The sequence below is a fragment of the Myiozetetes cayanensis genome, unplaced genomic scaffold, assembly GCF_022539395.1.
Source record: "Myiozetetes cayanensis isolate MyiCay16 unplaced genomic scaffold, myiCay2020 scf10, whole genome shotgun sequence".
NCBI classification, from domain to species: Eukaryota; Metazoa; Chordata; class Aves; order Passeriformes; family Tyrannidae; genus Myiozetetes; species Myiozetetes cayanensis.
In genome coordinates, this window is record NW_026086605.1 from 14164820 (window position 1) to 14188441 (window position 23622).

A 23622-nucleotide genomic window follows, 5' to 3' on the forward strand; every position below is an offset into this window, starting at 1 on the left:
CACCGTGTTCCCCTAATCACCTTCACCAAAACAGAGTTAAAACCGCTTTTGGGGTTTGGCTGCAGCTGGCTTGTGTTTCCTCTCTTCCCACTCCTCTCCTCACATCTCTGCCTTCACTGGGTGTCTGCTCTTCCCTGAAGGTCTGATCCCTGATTGATGGAACAGGCTCACCAAACCTGTGTCTGAAATGATGTTGTGTTTTATGTTACACTGAATCAATAAGGAAGTTTGCTTTCCGTCTTGTCAGAGGATACCTGAGTGCTGCTATTCTGGTGCTGTTTACTGCCTGTCATTCACTGTGAAATTAAAGATTACTCTAATTGCACAATTCCTACTCTTTCTTCTTCTCGTAGCCTTGAAGACAGTGCAGTTTACTCTGAAGGCTGCATCTGGTGTATCTGCAGCCAGCCCCCGAGAACACCTGTTCAGGGCCCTTTCTACTACCCTTTCACACACATCCTCTGGACATATCTTATCCACGTCACCCCCTTTTATGTCCTTACAATGACCTGATTTACTAACAATGCTTCAGAACTTTCTGCGCTCCTCCTACTGACCAGGTTCTCCCAGCCGGTTTCCACTCTTGCTTATCTCTGTGGCATCATTCCAGGTGGCACACTCTGCCTACACCAAGCATTCCCACGCCAGCTGCGATGCACCATCCTCCGGCTCAACACCTTTCCAGTATGCCAAGATTCTGCCTTGCTTGATGTGACCACAGCAAATAACAAAACTTGTGGAGAAGCCTAAAAAATCAGTGGCCACAGGCTGTCATAAAACCTTAGAAGGAGAAGAACTCGTACCAGGAATGGATAAGGGAGATAAAGGACATAGTGTTTCTAGTTTAACCTCAAATGATTCTGGTTAGGTGATGACAGAGCCTTAGGAGATAACGCCACTAGGACAAATGGAGTTAACACCTTCCAGCTTAATACAAGGGAGACCCACAAGCCCATGTGAAAGCACTCAGCAAGGTAAATTGAGTGAGGCTGGAAGGCTTAGTCAGTGGGTGAGTTACAAGGTTGCGAAATCATGTAGGATATCAATATTGTGTACAACCTCTGTTCCCAGGTGAACTGGTGAGTATTAGAAACTGCATCTTCAAATAGCTTATTTTTAGATCCAGGAAGTATGTAGAGGAGCAGCAGAAAATACACTTCCTCAGTTACCTAGAGACAGTTGGAGCTCGTCCCTAAATAAAGCAGCTCTCCTTCAAGCACCTGGGGGCAAAGGGATTCCCAAATACCACTTGTTCACTGGAGCAATGCTGCACAAGCTCAGGAAACAGGACTTTACTAACTCTAGCCTTGAAGCCTGGGGTGGATGTACATGACAGAGTCATTCAAACAGCCTAATAAGGCTAAAGAGAGCTATGCCTTATAGCCCATCAAAAGTCTTGCGGAGTGCACACGGGACGTTGACAATATGGTGCAATGAAAATGTGCAGACTGGACAATGTCTGTGTATCAGAAATTCCAAGACCTAGGATTGCACTTAGCTTATAGTTAAAGTACTTAATTTGTTACAAAAATGCACATTAAGTGTATAACAGATGACCATAATGTTTGGGGAAACACCTGATACAACGCACGAGAAACTATTTCAGGCTAAATTTGGGGGTTTATAGGCTTTGAAGCCTGGCTAAGGGACAGTTAGGCACCACTACGGTCCATTTTCACCAGTGGACAAGAGTGAGTGTTATCTACAATCTCGCGTGAGTGAAGAGACCTGCAGGATGCATTTGCTCATGAATTGTAGCTGCCACTGCAGGAAAATGAATAAGTCAGACTCCTCCGGATGCTGGTGGAGGCAGCCTCCAGAGAAGGCAATGCTATTAATGGCCTGGATAAAAGGAATAGGTCAGAGCAGGACAGGATCTCTGGAGTGCCATTAGCAACCAGGGAAAGAGGGGACAGCAGCCAACACCACTTACTGCTATGGACAGCTGTTCTCCTAATCCCCATCTCTATCAACATCTCTAAACATCTCCATGTGAAAGCAAGGTTGGTGAATCAGTAACCCCTCCCAGATCCACAAGCTGGGCTCAGTTTTGTCTTTGTTGTCTCTCTCTCTCCTGGTGCTTTGACTAGTGGCTAATTCCTCAGACCTCGGTGTTTCCCATTTGACTATTCACTTCAGAGCCATCTATTAACAAAATGTCTGTAAGTTAACAGGGACTGAAATCTGGTATGGAACCCTCAGCCACCACCTTATTATTTCAGCAATATTTCCTTCATGGAAGCCACATGATGGAGTGAGGCAATTTACAAGGCTGGACCCAAACTTCAGCAGAACTTTTACATGTACTCGTTCCTTTAAAACCGCAGCTGTCTGGGGGGTGGTGCAGGATACTCAGTGCCCAGCAAAAAAAAGTTTGGAAGTGCACAACTGTGTTTGAGGACAGTAGCCTCTAGTCAAGGTCATTTTTCTGCACTGTGCTTCCCTTAAAGCTCGTTGTTGTGCCCCTGAGTCGCTGTAGGCTTCTCCTTACTGTGTAAAACATGTTTTTATTAGTAATCTTCATGGTTTTAGAAAGCTGCTCTTCAAAAACAAATTTGGCTGGGTTAAATGTGTTGGGTTGTAGGGTTCTATTATTTATGTATTGAACTTGGCAGAATTTGGTATTTTCTATGTTTCTTCTTTGGCCATACTTACTTACCCTTGTGGAAGAATTTTTTTTTCTTTTTTTGCTCTACTGATGAACTGTTCCAGACTTACTTTTTATATTATTATTTGGTTGTTAGAATACTTTGAGTGATAGCATCTTTAAAACTTTAAATGCAGGGTCTCAATGTCATTGCAAGCAATTTGTCCTTTCATCAGTTACTTAAAAATTCTTCTTAATTATGCTCCTGACTTTTACACTTACTCCCTTTGGAAGAAGAATATGCTCATCTCCCTTTTAAGTTACTCTGCACTGCAGTGTACTTTTTTTGTTGCTTTTTCCTCTCTCACAGTAATATTTGAGTACATTGTGTTTGTAATGACAAGGTGACTGTTCACTATTACATTTCAGACTCCCTCCTGTGTACTACTTGTGACTAAATCAAGAGTTCATCCTCCACTTGGCTCCTCTGAGTGGTCATTCTAAGAACAATCCATTTATGAGGGCTAAAAATACAGTCTCTGCATCATTCTTTGTCATGGCATCTACCCAGTCTATATGGGGGCAATTAATGTCTCCCATTGTCATTATGTTTTCTTCCCTGACAACCTCTTAAAGTCCTCCAACTGTTTTTTTTTCATTCCACTGTCCTAATCAGGTGGTCAATAGTGCATGTTCAGTATCCCTCAGTATCACATATCAATGCAAATTGTTCTCTAGTAGTTTAAACAAAGTCCCAGGTGCATCTTGCCTCCCTTTTTTTCTTTTATTTTTTTTTTTAGATTTTATTTTTTCCTTTTTTTTTTTTTTTCCTTTTCTTTCTGGAACCTGGACAAATACTGTGCTAGTAGATTGAATCATCTTCTGTGGCCTCACATCCTGAACTGCTGCTCTGGCAATCATCGTGCTACTGAAAGGAGACAAGATCTTACACTGGCTTGGGGTTTGTTGTTGTTTTTGTTGTTGTTGCTTTTTTAAAACAAAATTCACATGTTAAGTGTCTAGCTCCAGGCTTTGCTCTATGACAATGTCTTTCTTCACCAGCTCCTTTTTCAGTTTGCTGAATGTACAGTTGTAACCTGAAAGAAAACTTTTATCACCTTGGAGAAGGGCAGAGATTTTTTTCTATCTGCATGTGCTCCCTCCAACCTTCTATAATGGCAAGAAGCATTTTGTGGTCATTGCTGGTTAAGGTCAGCTTACCATGTATAAAGACACTCAGCTTCTTACACCCACACTGGAGTTCTCCCAGGGTGATGGGTATGGTAATCATTCCCTAATTTCCTCAACCTCCATTCATAAACTGCCATGTGTTTCCCTCTTTTCACTTCTTGATTACCACAGCCAGCTTAAGCAGAACACTGTACACTGCATAAAATAATTCAGTGATTTCATATCTGAGAGGCTTTAAAGTTCTTTGGCAAGTGCCTTCATGATTAGACACTTGTCACTGAGCCTCCAGCACCTCCCTCACATCTTCACAGTGACCACAAACACATTTAACATTGAGCAGAGTTTTGAGCATGGCTGTGAGCATGGGACACCAACATCTGAAGCCATTCTTGAGAGCTGCCTTTATTCTTCTAGTATATCAGGTTTGGGTCTTTTTGGTGGTTAACTTAAAGTTTTCAGACTCTTTGCACCCTTCATTTTGGGGACACTGCACATGTCAGGTTGCTGGAAAGCTTGTAAGGTGCAACTGCTTGTTCCCCTTGTTTCTTTCTTAGGATGCATCAAACTTTCAATGAGTTACCCACATGCTTGGTTGAGTAAACATTTTGTTGTTTCCTGTTTCCATAGCATTCCTAGTTTTGGCCAAGCTCCTTAATGAACTGACACCCACAAAGACCTTGTTGTCTGCTAATCACTCTGCTAAGAGCTTTGGAACTATGTTGAGATTTGCCACCATTCTTGTAAATTTTGTAGAATCAGACCAAAATTGATTAAGTTCCTATGAATTTCCTGACAGTCAGACGTGGCACAGAGAAAAGGCAGCTGGCCCTCACCCCCTTGACTGGAGGAAAAGTGGAACCCAGCAGTTATCTGTTCCTTCAGCAGCAAAATGGCTCATCCATCACACACGTGTATGACCAGTTGTGCTGCCCTGTGTGAATGTGAGTGTCACGCTGAGGAGATATGCTTCATATGTGCAAGGGACAGTGGCACTGGAGTAAAGCACACAGAGCTGAACCAAATCTGCTTTTCTCTGGATTGTGGTGGTTGCCAGATGCAGCCCCAGCAACAGTCTAAGATAAAGATATCTCACTAACCTGTTTTGCTTTGCTAAGGGCAGCTGCAAAACCCTGTGGACACATCCAGGGTAGAAAAATATCCAGTGTTGTATTCATCGCTGACTCCCACACTGAGAGCTTTGGATGTTTTTATTTAGATTTGGAGGGTGTCTGTATGTAAATGAAGGGCTTTATTATCTGCCTACAATATCTCCATTCTTGATTTTTTTCTTTGTTTTTAAAACCGTCCTGAGACTTTTGAAGGTATTGCATTATACACTTTGAGCCTTTGATGAAGACAAATGAAGTACCTCAAGCTGAACTTGCTGCAGACAGCTTGGCTGTTCCAGCTCTACCCTGGTTTCAGGTGAATGTTTCCTCATCCCCTCGAAACAGTTACAAGTTGACCTACTGTTCACCTTGCTGCATCATCCTTCCTTTTATTACAAAGGTGATCTTTTCTAGTACATTTATTCAACCCTTCAGCTTTCCTGTTCCTTTAATGGGGATAAACTCCCTGCTGTAAGCCCCGGATTATTCCTGTCCACCTTACAAATCTACTACTTTCTGTTTACATTAATATTACAATTTCTGACAACACATTGTCTTGTGCACTAAAATCCATCCTAAACTTAATGAATATCTCTGTGCTTTCAGGCTGATATTCTGTCCATCTCTAGTGAAGCTGCTATTGCATGTGACAATAAAACTCTCAGAAAAAGGGATCAAATTGCTCTCCTCTTCATCTGTCCTGCACACACTCCATGATGCTTCTCAGACTCTCGCCCAGCAGTGTAAATCACCATGTGTCCCTTACACTATCTGTGGATCATGGTGTGTGTCACTCTGTGCTGTCCTCAGCTGCCTCTTGTCTGTCAGTCTCATCTCTTGCAGGATGTGCCAGTTATGTCCACTGTGTCAAAACAAGGCCCACAAACTTTGCTTGGATGGAGTGACTTTTGTTGCTCAGCAAGGGCCGTTTACATTGTCAAAAGTTAATTTTGTGTCTCTTCCCACTGACTCAAGTAGACTTTCCAAACTGCAGTGTTGTCTCCTTAGTCTGTGATCAGTCACGGCCTTCTCTATGATGTCGCTTTCTTTTTCTTCATTACAGAAAAAAAAAAAATCTACCTTGTTAGGTTTTATTTCAGTGTAGGCTCACACACATCTGTGTGAGCCCCTCCCTGCAATGGGCATGGCATGAGAATTTGGTCTTGGCTCGCATTATTTTAACTTTGTAATCCAGTTTGCTGCAAGGAACAATCCTGTCCTGGCGAGAAAACTGAGAAGATAGTATCTCTCTCTCTCATTACTATAAATCATTTAACAAAGGCAATATATTGGAATTGAGATACATTCCTCAGAAGAAGGCATGTTTCTCCTTAACCTTCAGTGAGGTCTCATTTGTTGCTCTACTTGACAGGACATGGTCTGCTTTTGATTCTGCTTGGCTTGGGCTCCCCAGAGGACTGGGTCACTCGCTTCTTCATTCAAAAGCTCACAGTGTGTGGGTAGAAGGCAGAGTTTGTGTGATATGGTAAATACACTTTGCTGATGATGGGCAGAAGGTTACAAAATTGAATTTGTTCCTTTTTCTCACTTGTCTTTGTTCGTACTTGTGATTTGGTGTTTTCTTCCTGAAACTGTGGTACTTCAGTTTTCCACTGGGCAGATTTCTTTCTCAGCTTTCCCTGCTTCCTACACCACCTCTCCACAGCAGGAGCTCTGCCTAATCTGGATTCTCCCTCTAGTACCTGATGAGTTACCCTAGGGACGAGTCCTGACCTTCCTGTCTGGGGCCCATGACAAAGGCTGACTGAAGCCAGGGAAGCTGCAATATGGCCATGGGCTCTTTCGTACCCTGTCTCCGATGGGTGCCTCACTGACCTGTAGGTCTGCATGCCCTTGGCACCGTGTTGCTGCCTGGAGCAGATCAACAGAAAAGGGTTTTGCTGGCATATCCACCTAAGTCAGAGGACAGTCTGAGGCTGCTTGTGCAAGTCTCACTTCACTGCATCTGGCCCATTTCATGTGCTGATGGAGAAGGTACCATGTTCAGAATGGGGATGCCTGGAGCACCAGCCACACAGGAACCAGTCTCTGGCCAATCAGCAATTTATAGTTCACTCCCTTTTCCCATTCCTGAGCATTCCTGGTGCAGAAACAGAGAGACAGGCAGTTTATGGGGCAAGGGGTAAATCATGCTTCCACTGAATCCCATAAAGGCCATGAGATTCTATGGGGTCATTTGTAACTCTCACTACTTCCCTGCCTCTGGCATCTTCTGGGCTGTAACAATGCTGGTGGTGCAATATCGTGTGAGAAGACAGGTTTCAGCTCTAATGTCTTTCTGGGTATTTTCTGTTCTTATGGTAAAACGGATGTGAGAGAGACTTGCTGTAGGATCTGCCTTGGAAGTCTTACCTCTGAGATGCCAGGCCCTGCTCGGTGTTAAATGAAATTGTCTGCAGCTCATTAACATCAAAGCATTTTCTCCACTGGTCTGGGCAGCTCAGTAGTAACCAGCAGATGGACCAGAGAACAGCTATGCTCTCCACTAAGCTTTGCCTGCAAACAATTAACATCAAAGGGGAACCACTGTGAAACAGGGAGAGAACAACACTCCCACTGCAGCAAGTCTCATGGCTTGTGGGTAAGGGGAGGAGCCAAAGCTGCGTCCCACCTAGAAGGTTTGTGCTGAGATGTTTGCGGGAGCGAGCAGAGGAATGGCTGCTGGGGCCTGCTGATGGTGCTGGCCAGGGAAATGGTGGATCCACTTTGGTTTGAACAAAACTGTCCGATGGTGTTGGTTGCAGCATGGTGAAGATTACAGTGGGCAATGAACTACTCCTGGTGTATCTGGACTGATAAGATGCAAGGTCAGCATCCATGAGCCTCTCTAGCAGCACGTCCACTCATTGTTCTTGCTGCCATGCAGACTGCAGACAGAAGTTGTCTGCTGGAGTTGAGAGCGTTCACATTGCCATTGCTTTGTTTAGATTATCTAGCTCCCAGGAAAGAAGTACTTCTGTGATTAGTACAGTTCCTAACAAACATGAATTTAGCCACTAGCGAGAGACATATCTGGACTTTGAGTGGAAGGAAGATTCCCTACTTCTGGATATGAAGACATATAGTCTCCAATGGCTCATCACACTGAAAAAGGGGTGGAACAAAGATCAGGATATTGCCAACAATTGGAATGAGTTGCAGCTAGGGAATCCTTCCTCAGGGGAGGTGCCCAAAGAGCTTTCCTGCTCTTTGTGGCATAGAAATTCTCCATAGGTCATGCTTACCTTCTTTCCACTCCTAATAGCTTTCAGATTAGAACTTGAATTCCCTGAACTTGTCTGCTCTGCTCATGGAAACAAGCTTCACATTGCCCTCTTCATAGGGAAGCTGCATCCTGAAACAGGCTTTTGCCTCTTGCTACTATGGTTGCTGTCTGCTCTGGGAAGTTCCACCTCCTACAATGAGAAACCATCCTCTGATGTCCTCCATGAGAGTATTAAGAGCCAATTAATAATCTGTCCCTATGCTACCATTGGGTTTCAGATAGCTCTGTCCACCCTTTCCCTGCTGAAGCTTCCCTGATAGATTGGCAGAGCGATCACACCTCAGTTTTGCATTCCTTTGCTGGACTAGCCAAACGGAGCTGTCCTGATCTCCTTTTGTAGGACAGGCTCATTACTCTTCTACCTGCCTACACCAAGTGCATCTTGGAGTTTCCTTTGAATAGGACAGCTGGCTTACTGCAGCTGCAACTGCACCTGAACAGCAGCTCCACAGGAAAACCCTAACCCTAACCCTTGTCTGGGACATCCTGCTACTGCACGTGCATACAGCCAGCTTTGAGCTCTATGCTTTTCCAACTCCCTTATTCTGTGTGGCTGGGCAAGGTGAGGATAACGGCTCCAGGGGTTACAGTGGGGGGAAAAAGGCCAAGACTCATGGACCTCATCTCTGGCCTCACAGCAAAGTTAGAAGTAAGATATTTCACTTTCCAAGCCCATCCCCTGAGCTTGCAAGAAGCTGGTGCTGCTGTTCTCCTCCTGCCTTCCCTTCAGCCTTGTGCTGACCGCTTTCTGTCAGAACCTTACAACATCTGAGCTCACCAGGAGGGAGGGCTTTGCGCTTGTGGTGCAAGGCTGAAGTACAGGAGGTGGCTGAGTCATGGAGCTGTCACTGTGGGACCTCCTGGCCACAGCAGCCACGTGCCTTCCCTTTGCATCATGGCCACCAACAGACCTGGGGGGTGTGTACCGTGGAGCAAATGAGGAGAGATCGGCTCCTCCTGACGGAAAACTATGTGGCCCCTTCAGGGCTGACCCCTCTGGGATGCGACAGCCTCAGGGGAGGGGGCATGGCTGTCCAGGGCATGGTGACCCTTCAGGGGTGGAATGTCCCATCAGGTGTGGGATAGAATCATAGAATCATAAAATCAGACGGGTTGGAAAGGACCTCTGAGATCATCAAGTCCAACCCTTGATCCACTACCACCACAGTTACTGGACTATGGCACTCAGTGCCACATCCAGTCTCTTCTTAAACACCTCCAGGGACGGAGAGTCCACCACCTCCCTGGGCAGCCCATTCCGATGCCTGAAATGCCTAATGTCCCCTAAGGGGAGATGGCAACTGAGAGCACAGTGGCCACTCGAAAATGAGGTGTCCCCTCAGGGGAGGGATGTCCCCTCGGGGTTGGGGTGTCCCCTGGCACACGGTGCCGCTCAGGGGAGGGATGTCCCCGCGGGGTTGGGGTGTCCCTGGCACACGGTGCCGCTCAGGGGAGGGATGTCCCCGCGGGGTTGGGGTGTCCCCTGGCACACGGTGCCGCTCAGGGGGGAGTCCCCGCGGGGTTAGTGTCCCCTGGCACACGGTGCCGCTCAGGGGAGGGATGTCCCCGCGGGTTTGGGGTGTCCCCTGGCACACGGTGCCGCTCCGGCCGGGGCCGCCCCCGCTCCTCACGACAGGCCGGGGGGGCTGCAGCGCCCCCCAGCGGGCGGGCACGGCGGTGCCTCACGTGCGGGCCGACGGCGGGCGAGGGGCGCATGCGCGGGGCGGGGCGGGCGGCGCGCGCGGGTGGGCGTGTCGCGGCGCGCGCGGCCCTCCCCGTTGCTCCCTCCTCCCCCGCTCCGCCGGCGCCGCCGCCCCCGCCCCGCCCCCGCCCAGAAGATGGCGAGCCCGTGCGGGCGGCAGCAGTGCTCCATCCAGAGGCGCGGCGTCCGCCACCAGCTCGATTCGTGGCGACACAAGCTCATTCACTGTGTAGGTGAGGGACGGCGGCGCGGCGGGGAGGCCGGGCCGGGCCCCGCGGCGGCGGGAGGCTCCGCCGGAGCGGGGGCCGTGAGGCGAGCGGCGCCGCGGCCTGCGGGCCCGCCCCGCTCCCCCTCCCCGCCGGCCGCCGTGAGGCGCCGCGCCGGGCCGGGCCCCGCCCTGCGCCGGGGGGGGGGGAGCCGGGAGGGGGGTCCTGCCCTGCCCTTTTGTGCGGCCCCTGTCAGCGCCGCGCCCGCTCCTCCCCGCCCGGCACGGCCCGGCCCGGCCGCGGCCCCTTCAAACTTGTTTACGGCGGGGCCGCGCCCGGCGGCGCAGAGCGGCCCCGCTTGTCACTGCCCGAGGGCGAGCCCGGGCCGGCCCGCCTGCCCCCGGCCTGGCCGGGCGGGAGGGAGCGGGACCGCGGAGCCGGCGGGAGGAGCGGCGGGGGGAGGCGGAAAGTTGTGGATCGAGGTGCCGGATTGACGCCCTGAATCCGGAGCGGGGCCGCGAGGTTAAAAGGATGTGTGATTGCTTTTCTCTTTCCCCACCACCTCTTTCCCCCCACCCCCCAACCATACGCGTTTCTTGTTATGCAGGCTACTTGCAATCGAATATTTGAGGTTTTGAAAAAGAAGTCCCTTTCAGCTCGAGTAACTTTTTCCATTCAAAATACAGATTTTGCCCTTTTCTCTTTCCCTAGTAAGAAATCGAGACCTTTTTTACAGGTTCCAACATACACATAAATGCCAGCTCTAGGCCAGTAATTCTGTGGGTGTCTGCAAAGAAAATAGGTTTGACAACAGTAGACTATGAACTTCCAGGGTAATCTTAAAAATCCCTGTCCAGAACATTGGTATGTCTCATCTTGTTTGGCCTCCTGTTTCTAATTGAGCACAAATCCTCATTTTATTTTTAAATATGCAAATTTGGCCATAATCTCCCAGTGACTGCTCAGCATAGGTAATCTGTAATAACAGTCACAGATTCACTTTAGTTCCTTGTGTGCAGTTAAACCTCTTATTGTCAGTTAGCTCAGCATCCCAGTTCATTATCAGGGATTTGAAACACCATTTTTGGTTACACCAGGATGTGTAACTGTGCTGTGTATATTTTTGGCTTCGTCTAAATGTTTAAATTTCTGTAATTTGGAAGCGTGTGCTAGATGCTTATTAACTTCAGATTAATTCAAGCAATTAACTTGTTTTATGCATAAAGTGATTGAAGGGTAATATGTTCCTGAGAAACTCACACTACACAAAACTGCTGTGTTTTCTTTCCAACGAATTATTGATGTTTTTGGATACAGTTTGTGGGGTTTTATTTTGATTCATTCTCTGCTACATTTTATTGGCTTCCACCTCTGCTTGAACCAGATTTATTTTACTCCTACATCATTTTCTCATCTCCTCTTATCTCAGGCTGCTGGGGTTCACCTGTCCTAGTCCTTTCTAAACTCCCTACTTGCAGCATGCCATCTTGACATCCTCTCAGTCCCTGCTGCTCTGGCATTGGGTCCCTGAATCCTCCAGTGGAGCTGTCCTGCTGCTTCGAGTTTAACCGAATAGCTTTGAGGAGCAAATTGGGAGGGGGAAAAAAAGAAAAAACCCCAAAGGACAGTTCCAAAGCTGCTGTTGAAGATCTTAGGGTGAAATGCAAGAATTATGTCAATTCATTATGCTGCTCTTTGGGAAAATCCTAGGTAGCTAGAGAAGTTCATGTCATGTACAGACTCAAGGAAAATGCTACGCTATTGATGTTCTTAGCAACCCTAAGTGCTAAAACTTCAAACACCGCCACCCCCATTTATACACGCCCTGTTCTATTTCTCTAAAGCCATTTAAATTGCCAGCTCCTGGTGAAGTTGCTTTCTCCCTTTGTCCCTTCCATATCTCTTCCTCGTACTTAAATTTGATACATGTTTTGTTCCTCCGAAAGATTTCCCTCTCTGAAAGTCCCTCTGTGTGTGTTTAACAAAAGATACTGTGAATGCTGTTAAGCACAGAGTTGACTGGGATTTTTTTTGGAGGTAAAGTACAAAACCATTTAAAGAAAAAATAAAGTCCAAAGTGTAACAGTGCTCTGTGACTTTTATCTTGACGGTACTATGTTGTAAATAGTTTCAACTTCAAATTGATCAGCTTTATGAGGTCTCGAGACCTGCCCTGTTCCTAGTATGAATCTTTTATAAATTGTAGGGTCGTGTAAATGTGCAAATTGTTACATTCTTTGGTTTTGATATTTTTTACAGAATTATAAAAGGTTTATTGCAATAGCCCAGGATGTCCAGCTGAAATTATGTTGTGATCTTAACCCCTTGCCTAAAACACACCTCTGTCATCTCAAGTGAATTTTGACAATATTCCCTGAGGTTGGGAAGTAGGCTTGTTAAATGAGGTAGCATTCTGTTTCACCTTGGCTATTTGTAGAAATCCTAAAGAATTTTTTCCTGTAATAAATACTCTGCTTCCCTGTGTTTACATATCAGTATGGGAAAATCCTTCTTGTTACTTCAGAAATACCCATTCATATTTAGTTCCGAAAGTAAATGAGGTGTGTGGGATCTTCTGTGTTAACATCATTCCCTGAAAAGCCATTCTAATACCACACAGTGTGGCATCCAGAAAAAATATGCCTGTGGTTTGAACTAGTGCATTTGGCAATAAAAATGGCTTAAGTAATTCACTTTCACCTCTTGTTTTGTGCTTCTGCGATCGGCTGCTTCTTTGGACTGTGGGTTCATGACAGTTTGCCAAACGAAACTTGTGCTCTCAAGGGAGCAAATCCACGGGGAGCTGAAGGACCACCTGCTCACAAGGAGCCAATTCAGGGGAGCTGTCCTAGCAGAAGACATCATCTTTTGGAGAGAGTGGAATAATTTTCTGCTGGGATAGCTCCCTGAACTGGCTGGCTGTGGGGTCAAGCAAATACTAGCACAAGGAAGAGGGTGAGAATGTGTAGCTGGTGGAAAGGAAAAGAGTGAGAATGGCAGCAGAGATACAGGTCAGGTTGAATTGTCACAGAGTTGCATTTCGGTTGTGCCAGGGTGGCTTTTTGTGGGAGGTACCTCAGGGAACTGATCTGGCTGAAACTTCCTTGTCATGCATTTCATCCCCTTTTTTTGTGGATAGGGAGGTGATGTGGCCAGCGGAGGACAGGTCTGTGAGCAGTTCTGGTGATCAGTGATGCAACTGAAAGAGCAGCACACCATGACCTGGAGGTGGAGGGAAGTGGAGAAGGGATGTCTAAACTCTCTTTGAAGGGAGACATGTTGGGCTGTTGAACCACATGTAAGGGGGTAGTCGGGAGTGGCACCCAGGGTCTTGATGCCCTGGTAGGACTTTGATTGTAAGGACACTGTGCCAGATGATAGCTCTTTGATGCTGACATATTTGTTCTCTGTACCAGTCTTGAGTGTTAGCATCTTTTTGAGTGGCCAAAAGCAGATACCTAGAGAAAAATCTATGTGATGATTTTAATTTTTTTTTCCCCTCTCCCTGCCTCCAATCACCTGCTGTTCAGACTTTTGCTAGATTTGAAATGGTTGATGAGATTGGATCAGTAAAGGAATGGGGAATTTGAGGGAGGAAATAGCCCACAGATCTCAGAAACCCTCCTGACACCTTTTATACAGGCAATAATAGCATTGCAATGCTGTGTGGTCACGGGAGTGGTAGTTTGAGGTGGTCGCGTGTGTTTCCACTAGCTGGTGATGCTTGGCCCTCTGTTAAATATTAGCTGTACTCTTGGAAACTCCCTGACTGAATTATGGTCTGTGTTGGGGGTGTGGGGGCAGGGAGGGAATGGTTCAGTGCTCTTCAGCAGTGATCCTAGTTTTGGGTGCAAAATGATGATTTCAAGGCAAAACCTGTAATGTCAGAAGATTTCCAGTCGTCTTGGTCTCTTCCAGTGTTTCATTGAGATGCTACTTAGCTGTTGATTTCACTCTTTTACTATCAGAACAAGCTGAAGCAATTTCCGTTTTTTTAAAATTACTGTTGCTGATGAAATACTGCAACGTAAGTACCTGATCTGTTTCTGTGTACTAATTTGTTGAATAGTCGTGGTCTTCTGTGGCCTTGGATACTTAGGATTAAAGTGTGGATTCTGTGGAAGAAATATGATACATCAGGAAGTGTTAGAAGCTAATATTAATCAAGAGAAGGTGTACAGTAGTTGAATAATTCCGAAACCTTTATTACTTATCTTGATTATTGCTTGTGTATAGCTCCAGCCTATCATATATGTGATATGAATTAGCTGCTGCTTCCAAACAGTAAGCCGTGTTATCTTGTTTTGGAAGTAGGCTCGAGTCTCCAAGTGTTTAACGTAGTTCTGGTTCAAAGGTCAGATTGTATTTCTTTGTTCCAAAATGAGAAAGCTTATTACAGCCATGATACTGATGAAAAATAATAATAAAAAGCAAGTTAAAGTTTAAATGTAGGGCTGTTCTATATTGATATCTGTTTTAGATATGTCCCCAGCCTTGTCCCCAGAAAATGTGCAAGTGGTACTATTTGCCTTATCTGAACCTGCATGCAATGTAGATACAGGTTGTGGCTTTTTTAAAATTAGTATAAATCCATTTATACAGCAGTTTTACAGTATAGTAGCTGACGACTTGTTCAAGAAGATCTGGTCTATGCACAAACATTTCTGCCAGTTTGAGGAAGGGAGAATTACCCTTTTATGACAAAGTTATGCCAGGAAAAAAAATGAGGCAACTGTCATTTAAAAATAAAAATCTTTAGTTGTAAGGAATGAAATTTACAGCTTGTTATTTAGCTTTAGTTTAAATGTGCGTGAAAGGATGGTGTGTGTCTGAAGAACAGTAGAAGTTGAACTGTGGGGGATGAGTCTAGATCTGTTCCAAATATCTTTTTGGATTCACTACAAATCACTTTGGATTTGCCCTTGTTTCCCTATTTGTGAACAAAGAATAACTTCTACCCTTTCAGGGACAATGTCAACCAAACAAAAGCATACTCAAAACAATTCTTGATAATCACTTTGTATTATACTATCTTGAGTTCTTCTTCCAATGCCTGCGACATGAAATTTTGGACTAGGCCACATAATTTGGTTTGTTTCACATTTCTGCAAAAATGTATTTTAATTTGTATGAGTTAATAATGATCACTGCAAGGTGTGAGGTTCCCTTCTTGGGACATGTGTGTCCTGCAGGAAGTATAGAATTTTTGGACTTAATTTTTAACTAAGAAATAATGACATTCATCCGCTTTTAATAGAACCTCTCAAAATTAATTACAGTAATTCATTCCGTGCATGCAGGAAATAGTCAAAATCCATCTAGATAAAATCTTTGTAGTGTTTATGTTGGGATATACATATTAACAGATTTACAGCTTTGTGGTACAGCACCATTTTAAAAGAGTACCTGAAAGTCTATTCCCAGTTTTTAAGACATTTTTTGACAATTTTTGCTATATATTGATAATAATTCAAATACTTTTATGCACAGAAATCTAATAACTGCACTTTAATTAAGAATGGATGATACCAAATCCCTATTTTTGTGCTTAGTTGTCTAAATCCTTATTGCGTGGTACTTATATGACTCAACGCTCTGCCATCTTAGGCCTTGGTACATCCAGGCAAGTACTGTCATGAGTTTTGATGTGGTTGTTTGTTTGTTTTGTCTGGGAACTTGTGTTCTTTCATGGCTATTGTAAAATCACAATGAAAGTACTTCCTAAAGGTCAGTTTAGGCAAAGTTTGAGGAAAAACAGGGTTAAAGAAAACTAGCCCCATTACGTGTTGGGGCAGAGAGAACACTACTGCAGTTGGGGGGGACTTTCCAATGCTCTTCCTCACCCTTCTATGTATATATATTTTCACTCTTAAGAGGATGAGGCTTTGGTTCTCAAAAGTTATTGGGATGGATATTTATAACTCTGAGAAATACAAAGCTTTTGGGATTTTCTGAGGGCAGAGTTGGGTGGGATGGGCTGAGCCAATATAGGCTCTACCTCTGGCTAAGAGGGGTGTTAGCGCTTGTTTTTACTAAACTGACAGAGGTCTGCAAAACTAGCTAATCTGATGATGATGCTTAGTAACCTGAGTCATCCTAGCCATCCTAGGAATGAGATGAGCAGGAGAGCTCATCTGAAACACTGGATGGGATCATGTCTGTGGGGGGAAGGGAAGGGGATAGAATAGCCTCTTCGAAAGGCAGGGAGTTTTCTAGTTTGCATCTTGTTTCTTGTAACCATGCTACAGACTGTGGTTATGTTTGACAGTAGTGCTGTCTAAGCTGGCTTAAATGGTCCCCTCTGTGCTGGCACAACTATGTGTGGCAGCTTAGTGAATCAGTTCCCTGACTAGACCTGACTGGAGAACAATTTTTTTTCTTTTTTTGCTACAACATCTGCAGAGGGTGGAGAGACAGAGAATGAAGAGTTGAGGCTATTCAACTGGTGTTGTCACACATGCAAAAATCCAAGTTGTCTTTTGCTTAGTAAGTGCTTATTTCTATGTGCTTCATGTTCATTACAGTGGCAGGAAGATTGCTTCAGTCTCCCTCTTAATGCTCTCTCCATGATAATGAACTGTGGGCTTTGCTTTCCCAACCAGTTCCTCTATTACTAAGTTGCAGCTTTACAGCACTTCTCCCCAGTATCTCTGCAGGCCTCTGGGGTTTCTCAGTTCTCTCCTATAAATCCATGTGGCCTCAGATTCTTTTGGGAAATGACAGATCCAGCTTATTTCTTTTTCTGTCGAAGAATACCTTACTGTTATTTCTCTGGATATCTTTAAATTTTTAAATCTTTAAATCCTTTACCTCAGATTTAATTTGCCTCGTGTGTTGTGTGTAGTATCATGTTCTTTTATGGTGAGTTAACAAAAAAATTCAATTGTCAAAGCTGAGTAGGAGATTTGAGTTACACATCAGTACTGCTGGCACATGAAAGATGAAGTGGAGGTGATGGTTTTGCAACACTTCTGCAGGACACCACTTCCTTCATAGTGAAATTGCTATTAGATGATGTCTCCATCTGTTTTTTCCAGTCTTCTTATAGAGAAGAGAAAAGATGGTGTTCCTGTTGAATTTTCCAGAAGCAGTGGCAAAGTGGCTGCACAGGGAAGACTTGCAGAAAGACAAAGGATGTTCCTTATGCCCTGAGGACTGTGATATTTTATGGGAGGGAGGAGAGGGGGAGAAAAGAGGACTGGACAAGAGCTCAGTATTCATTAACAAAGGAAGCTTTCAGAAGCTGAATTCAGCAGTGTGGAAAGACATCAGAGGCCACCAGGCAATCTTAACTCTTGAGCTGAGTTTACTTGTGAGAACTTTCCAGGTTGTCTTTTGATGTTTTTTGTGTATGCTTATAGTACAGGTGTTTCAGCGTCTAACTGGAGAGAACTGCATAGGTGAGTGCCTGATGTGGTCCTTTGACCTCCTTGTTTGGGATGGTAGTCCTTTTGAAAATGGAATAACTGCCAGAGTAGGAAGAGGAACAGGTTGTCAAAGGATGTAGTTCTTCATTTCTTTTTTTGTTGGTGGTGCTAACAAAAGGATGTGAAAGCTTCAACCCACAGCAATTCCGCACTCGAGTCCTTCCAGGGCAGTACTTAGTGCTGAGGCTCCTCACCCTGTGCTCCTTTGCACAGAGTTAGTCTGTAGCAATGTGCTGTTTGGCTCCCTTTGGTACTGTGTATGTGACATGTTACCTGTGTAACAGACCTTTGAGTTCCGCCTCCAGCCTTGCAGAAGACAGGTCAGTCTGCCACTGTTAAACTCTCCACAGCACTTCCCATACACAAAGCTCTTAACTGGTCTGCCTGCTCTTAGTGTGCGAACAGACACGTGGGCCAGTTTTGAAACTTCATCACAGATTAGTCAGAGTGGTATGCTTGTGCACTTCAACTGAGGAGTCGTGTGGCCAGAAGTGTTCTCTCAGCTGTGCCTTGTGTCCTGCAGTCTTGGGCTTTTTAAGAAATACATTTATATATTGGAATGCACAAAATTTGGTTTAAATGCTCGTAGCAACCTGGCTTGCTGCTTGGCTCTTGGCTTCTTTGGTGGTTACTTTGTTCTCATCATGAACAAGTTGAAGATAAGCTAGAGTTACAGCAGACCTTGTCTCAAGTTTGGTCATCTCCTGGCTTAGGATTTGCTGAGAGCTGCTTTCTAGGTGATGCTTTATCATGACCTTTAGATGTGTTTCTGAAAACATGCTGTTGTATCCTTTGCGTGAACAAAATTTTTGCAGAGGTGGATGCTTAACTTCCATTTCACTCTGCAAAAGCAAGAGAATAGGAAAGCATGGAGGTAAAATTACCCTTTCTGATCTACAAAAACTTAAAAGCAATCTTTCTTTAGAAAAGGAGGAGCAGTGCTACTTTATCCCTAGCTTTTTCTCCTGTTTTGAAGTCATTAGTGAAACTTAAGTTTATATGATACTAGAATCTCTCTTCTGGGATTTCTCTCAAGGGTCTTTTATCTTCTGGAAAAGGCAGCCATCTGATAGTGTTCACTTCCAAAACAAGCAGTGAAAAAAACTTATCCAAGAAAAAACTTCTGCACTTCTGTGATTGTTTCTTGATTTAATTGTCCTCACTGCTAAGTAGGAGGAGTGTCCCTTGCTGGTTTTAAATGTCCTTTGGAAAAGTTCTGCTCCTATTCAACTTGAAAAAGAATGTTTCAGTGACTTCAGTGATTATCATTTATCTGCATACCGTAGTTTACTATCTATCAAAATATTACAAGATTGAGGGAAGGGTGGGTCGAGAGGAGTGAGGGGAAAACTAAGTGTGAAGTGTTAACTATGTGTAGGTTTAGATGAGTATCCATACTTCAAAATGCGTCGTGTAGCAAGTCTTTGTAAAAATGAAGTCAGAGTCTCTTGAAGAGGGAAAAAGTAACTTCTTCCCCAAAATACTTCTCATCAACATTTTATTTATTCTGACTTGGTGGACAAAATTGTAGCAAGTATAACACTAATTTTGGTGTTTCTGGTTAAATGCTTAATGACTGCTGACACATTTCTCCTGGTTTTTATGTGTTCTGTCCTCCTGTGCTTTCATATAAAATAAGAAAAATGTAATCATCTGGAACTGTATGATAAGATGCTATGAAAACCCAGTTCTTATATCTTACAGGAGTATTTTTGTAGACTCTTCACAAAATCTGATCCCTTGGTCTTACCGCTGCAGTTTTCCTCGAGTGCTGTGCAGTGATTTGGGAATGAGCTTCAGTGCTTAGTTGAGACAGGCCATCCAGAGGTCCATTTTGTGCATGATCTTTTGAATTCAGCAAGAATGCTGTAGTTATCTCTTGAACAAGCCTAAATCATGGAGAGAAGAACTCTGTTTTGCCAGGGCTCTCTTAAATCAGTGTTTTTTCGACCTGGAGTTGGCAAGAAGCAACTGTGGGAAAACAAGGCTATTGCCAATAGTTTAAATTGTGTGGGGTCTTTATGCTTTTCAGGAGCCCACAGTTTGAAAATTACTGCTCTAAATGGTTTGTAAACAAGGGCGGTTTTTCCTTTTCCAAAGTGGCTGTAGGTGTTAAGGAGTATGAGCTGATATTTAGTCATCTATTAGATTAGGATTGATTTTTTTTTTCCCCCCCCGTCCTTCTTCTCATACTTCACTATTTAAAAGTATATTTTATCCAAAAATGGATATAGTGGAGGATACTAAGCCTGGAAAACTTCAACTTGAAAGCTGACTTCTGGAAAAAGGTTAGAGTGGTGTTAAGTAGGTCTGTTTAAAGTGCTGCACTCCCTATACTCAGAGCTTCTGTATTTTTCCTTCCATGAACCTTGTTGTGAAGGCCAAACTCTTACTAGTTTGTGTTAGATCTAAAGATTTCACTGCATTCCTCCCTTACATGGTTGTAAAGGGAACTTTTAATATACAGGCTTGAGTGTAAACTGATGTAGTCTCTGTACAGTGCACTGGCAGATGCCCTGAAACAATAGGTAAAACATCTTTTTGGTCTCAAGAGGACATGGATTTATTTATTTTAATAAATAGAAGGTATTTGAAGTATGAGATGGACACCATGCTGTTGGTAATCCCTGGATGCCCTGCTGTTCTGGGTATCAAAGCCTAAATAGTCTCCATCCTCCATCACTCTTCTAGCTCACTCTGTTTTGCTAGAACCATAGCTAAGGTCACAGGCTGAGCACACTAACAGTACAAAATTGAATAGAGTTCAGAGGTTACTCTGCTCCACAAGTTACTCAGTTTCAAATTAGATTAAAATTTGACTTCATAAGTTAAAGATGTTGCAGAACTGTAGTTGACTTGGCCATGGAGGCTGCGCTCCTTGCCTGTGACAGATTGGTTCTTGTTCCTAAATCATCTGTTTGCCTGTGACTAATCTCGAATTTGTATCTTCCTGCTGCTTGTACTTTGAACTGAATTCTGTGCTCCAAATAAGAACAGCAGATACGGCTTTAAATTTTCTCAACCCCTCGTAGCCCAAGGACTTCTCCTGGCCCTAGGATAGGAAATGCCTTACGCAGCTCGGTATATAATGGGAGATGGCTGAGAGGAAGGCATGTATCGAGAAGTCGATCACAGCTGCTTTGGTCTATACTTACTGGCATGGTGATGAACTTCAGCAGCTAAATGCACTTGTGATGACACCTCACAAACTTCAGAAAGTAAGCAGTTATTTTTGGAAACTTTTTTCCCCCTCAGGACTAAAACTACTAAACCTACTTAAAAAAAAAAGTCTATGCAAAAACACTTTTTCCCAGGAAACCAGCACCTTCTGCTTATCATGTTTGTGGGCATTTCAGCATCCCAACCCTATAACCTGCTTGATGTTCTTTCCTATCTTTCTATTGTCTGAAAGTTGGAGGGCTTTCCATTGCTGTAAGGGAAGGAGAATAGTTCTTTCATATTCAGTTTGGGCAAAGAGGTAAGCAGTCCTCTGATCTCATCTTTAAGGCAGATGGATCTTTGCTCTCAGCATGCAGTGGTGCTGCCTAGGAGGGTTTTCATGAATCTGCCTGTAAGCAGCAAACAGAGCTAGTTTCTGAGTTGATTTGTACTGGCAGACTTGAAGGGTTAAGAATACTGAGTTTATTGAATGGTTTTGACATTCTGTTGGTGGTGGCAGAAATTTCTTTAATAAATAAATCGTGCTCTGAATGCTGGTTTGCTGCCCCATAATTTTGCCAATGCAGCTGTATTGGGGTCTGTTTGTAAGCTGGGTCCTGAAGTCAAGGTTTGATAAGCCTTGACTTTAATGAGATGTCCAAGGTAGGTCTGAGCAGGGACTGTGGGCCAGAATGAGAGCCATGGATGTGGGTATGTAGGGGAATCCCTGTAAGTGGTGTCCTGTGCCTCTGAGCTACGTTCCATCTGTTCCCAGCGGCTGTGGAAGGACACCGATGGCTGCTGGAGCACCTTGTGGTTACGTGTGACAAGTGAGGCTCTCCTGAGGAAACGTTCCTGCTTTCTGTCAGCATGGCAGCCAGCGTGCAAATGGGTTTGGCTGTTAGGGCAGGAACTAACTCAGTCTCTGCTGTCAGTCCACTCTCAGTGCAGGGTTGGGGTCTGAAGCAGCACAAGTCAGATGGTACTGGGAAATGGATCTCTCGCTGCAGGTGATTTCACAGAAGGTCATAACCTCACTCTCCTTTTCAAAATGACATGTAAAATACTTATCTACAGACTTTCCATCTCCTTGGTAGTGCATTCTTTTGCTCAGGTGACTCCTCCCTGTTCAACATGAGGGGGAAGTAGGCAAAATAGAGACAAAAATGAGATAGCAGGACATCATAGCCTTGAAATATCTCAAGAGTTTTTCCTCTTGGAACCAGTGGATGAAAATGAATATCTCTCTAAAACTAGGTCTCTTTTGAAAATCCAGTTTTAATGTAAATGGAGGTCAAACTTCAATAGCTGTATAATTACTTTCCCTGTTTATATCCACCGAAGGAATGTAAAGGTGCATCTAAACCAAAGAAGTATAAAGATTTTGTTTTCCTGCTTCTGAATTAAGTTGGCTCTGAGTGTCATACTAAATGGTGTAGATAGTTAAATTTAGAGATGTTTCTGTGAAATTCAGAGACGAGAAAAATGGAAGGTCAACCCGAGAAATGAAATAACTTTTGCATTAAAATATCACCTTAAATAGATGTTTCTAATGGTGTGGTGGTTGGGGCTTACTTTGGTTTGGGTTTTTTTGGATGTGCATTGGCTTTTACTTTAATGTGAGGTGAGCATAACTAAGAGGCTTGTGTGAAGGGAAGTCATGTCTATTTAGTTTTAAAGTGCTGAAACTACAGACAATAATCTGATAATCTTCCAGATACATCTTGAAGCATTTTTGGGAAATGGACTAAAATATTTCCCTTTTTAGGGGAAAAACAGTTTCAGGTAAGTACCTGATCTTCCTATGAGATAGAAGTATATGAAGTTCTAATGTGAAACTCAAGGGATAGTATTTGGGGTGGCACTGGTGGGAAGATGGCAGGCAGGTTCTGTGGTGGGTTTTTGGGGGGCCTTTATTTTTGTTGTTTTGTTGTTGTTTTAAGCTTAAAAACTTAAATAGAAGTCACCAGGAAAAAAGCTTATTGTTTTCAATTAAAGAATTAAGGGTTAGGACAGCACAGACATTTGCCTGGATGGGTTCTCTGAATCTTTCTTTTAAGGAAATCAACACTGGAAAATAGTCCTCAAGAATATTCAATAAAACTACTGTTGACTTTTGAGTCATGAGTTATTCTTTTTCCAGAATAAAGTTAAACATGATGCTATCTATTTTTTAACTGTATTATCACAGTAATGTAAGCAAGTTGATGTAATGTAACATAAGAGGGTCAGATTTCTGGAAAGGCAAGAAATTGGTCTCTGTGCAACATCACTATTTGGGTGAAAAATAATGAAATTTATTGATTAGAGTTTATATATGCCCTAAATGTGATGTTTAGTCTGTGTAGAAGATGCTATAGGAAACGTTCAGTAGACTTTTTTCCATTTTTAAAATGGAGATTATGCTAGAGCAACTGTATGAAAGCAGTTCACCCTGATTTTGAAGAAACTGCAAGTCCACATTACAGACCTTGCTGAACTGTGCAAATTTTTGTTACACTTGTAGTAGGTGCAGGTTTAGGGAGTGACTCTGGTGGAAATTTCTGAGAAATCACAATTTTATACATCATTTAAGCCAAATGAGCAGTATGGGAGAATATATGTTTAATGTTTAATATATAAGATTCTTCGAGAAAGATCTTGATTGCACCACAGGAAAACAGAATACATGTCAAAGTGGTGCATAGCAGTACAAGTGAATTCTCTTGTGAAAACACAGTTCATGGTTACACGGCAGTTTTTAATCTAGTATAGATTTAAAATGCTATAGAGAAGGGTGATCATACCACCCCCTTTGTGCCACTGCCCTCACTTCGTGTAGATTCATGCTGGGTTGGATCAGGGAACTGATCCCTGAACCATCATGTCGTGTTACTGTGCAAATGCAAGATGAGTGAGCCTCTGGGGGGGGTGGGGAGGATGAGTGGGATCAGCTCTTTCAGTGGAGAGGTGGAT

At 43.9% G+C, this 23622-nt stretch overlaps 1 protein-coding gene across 11 annotated transcripts in view; it reads left to right on the forward strand.

The window, feature by feature from the left end:
* Positions 1–9997: 9997 nt before the first annotated feature.
* LCOR (ligand dependent nuclear receptor corepressor) overlaps positions 9998–23622 on the forward strand; it is an 80069-nt gene continuing 66444 nt past the window's right edge. For 2 of the 11 annotated variants that reach the window (XM_050305819.1, XM_050305828.1), the window contains exon 1: positions 10012–10108. In XM_050305819.1, coding sequence (XP_050161776.1) covers positions 10012–10108 — 97 coding nt within the window. Of the gene's footprint in view, positions 10109–23622 lie in introns of all 11 variants that reach the window. The other 9 variants (XM_050305822.1, XM_050305818.1, XM_050305823.1 and 6 more) reach the window with 9 other exon arrangements.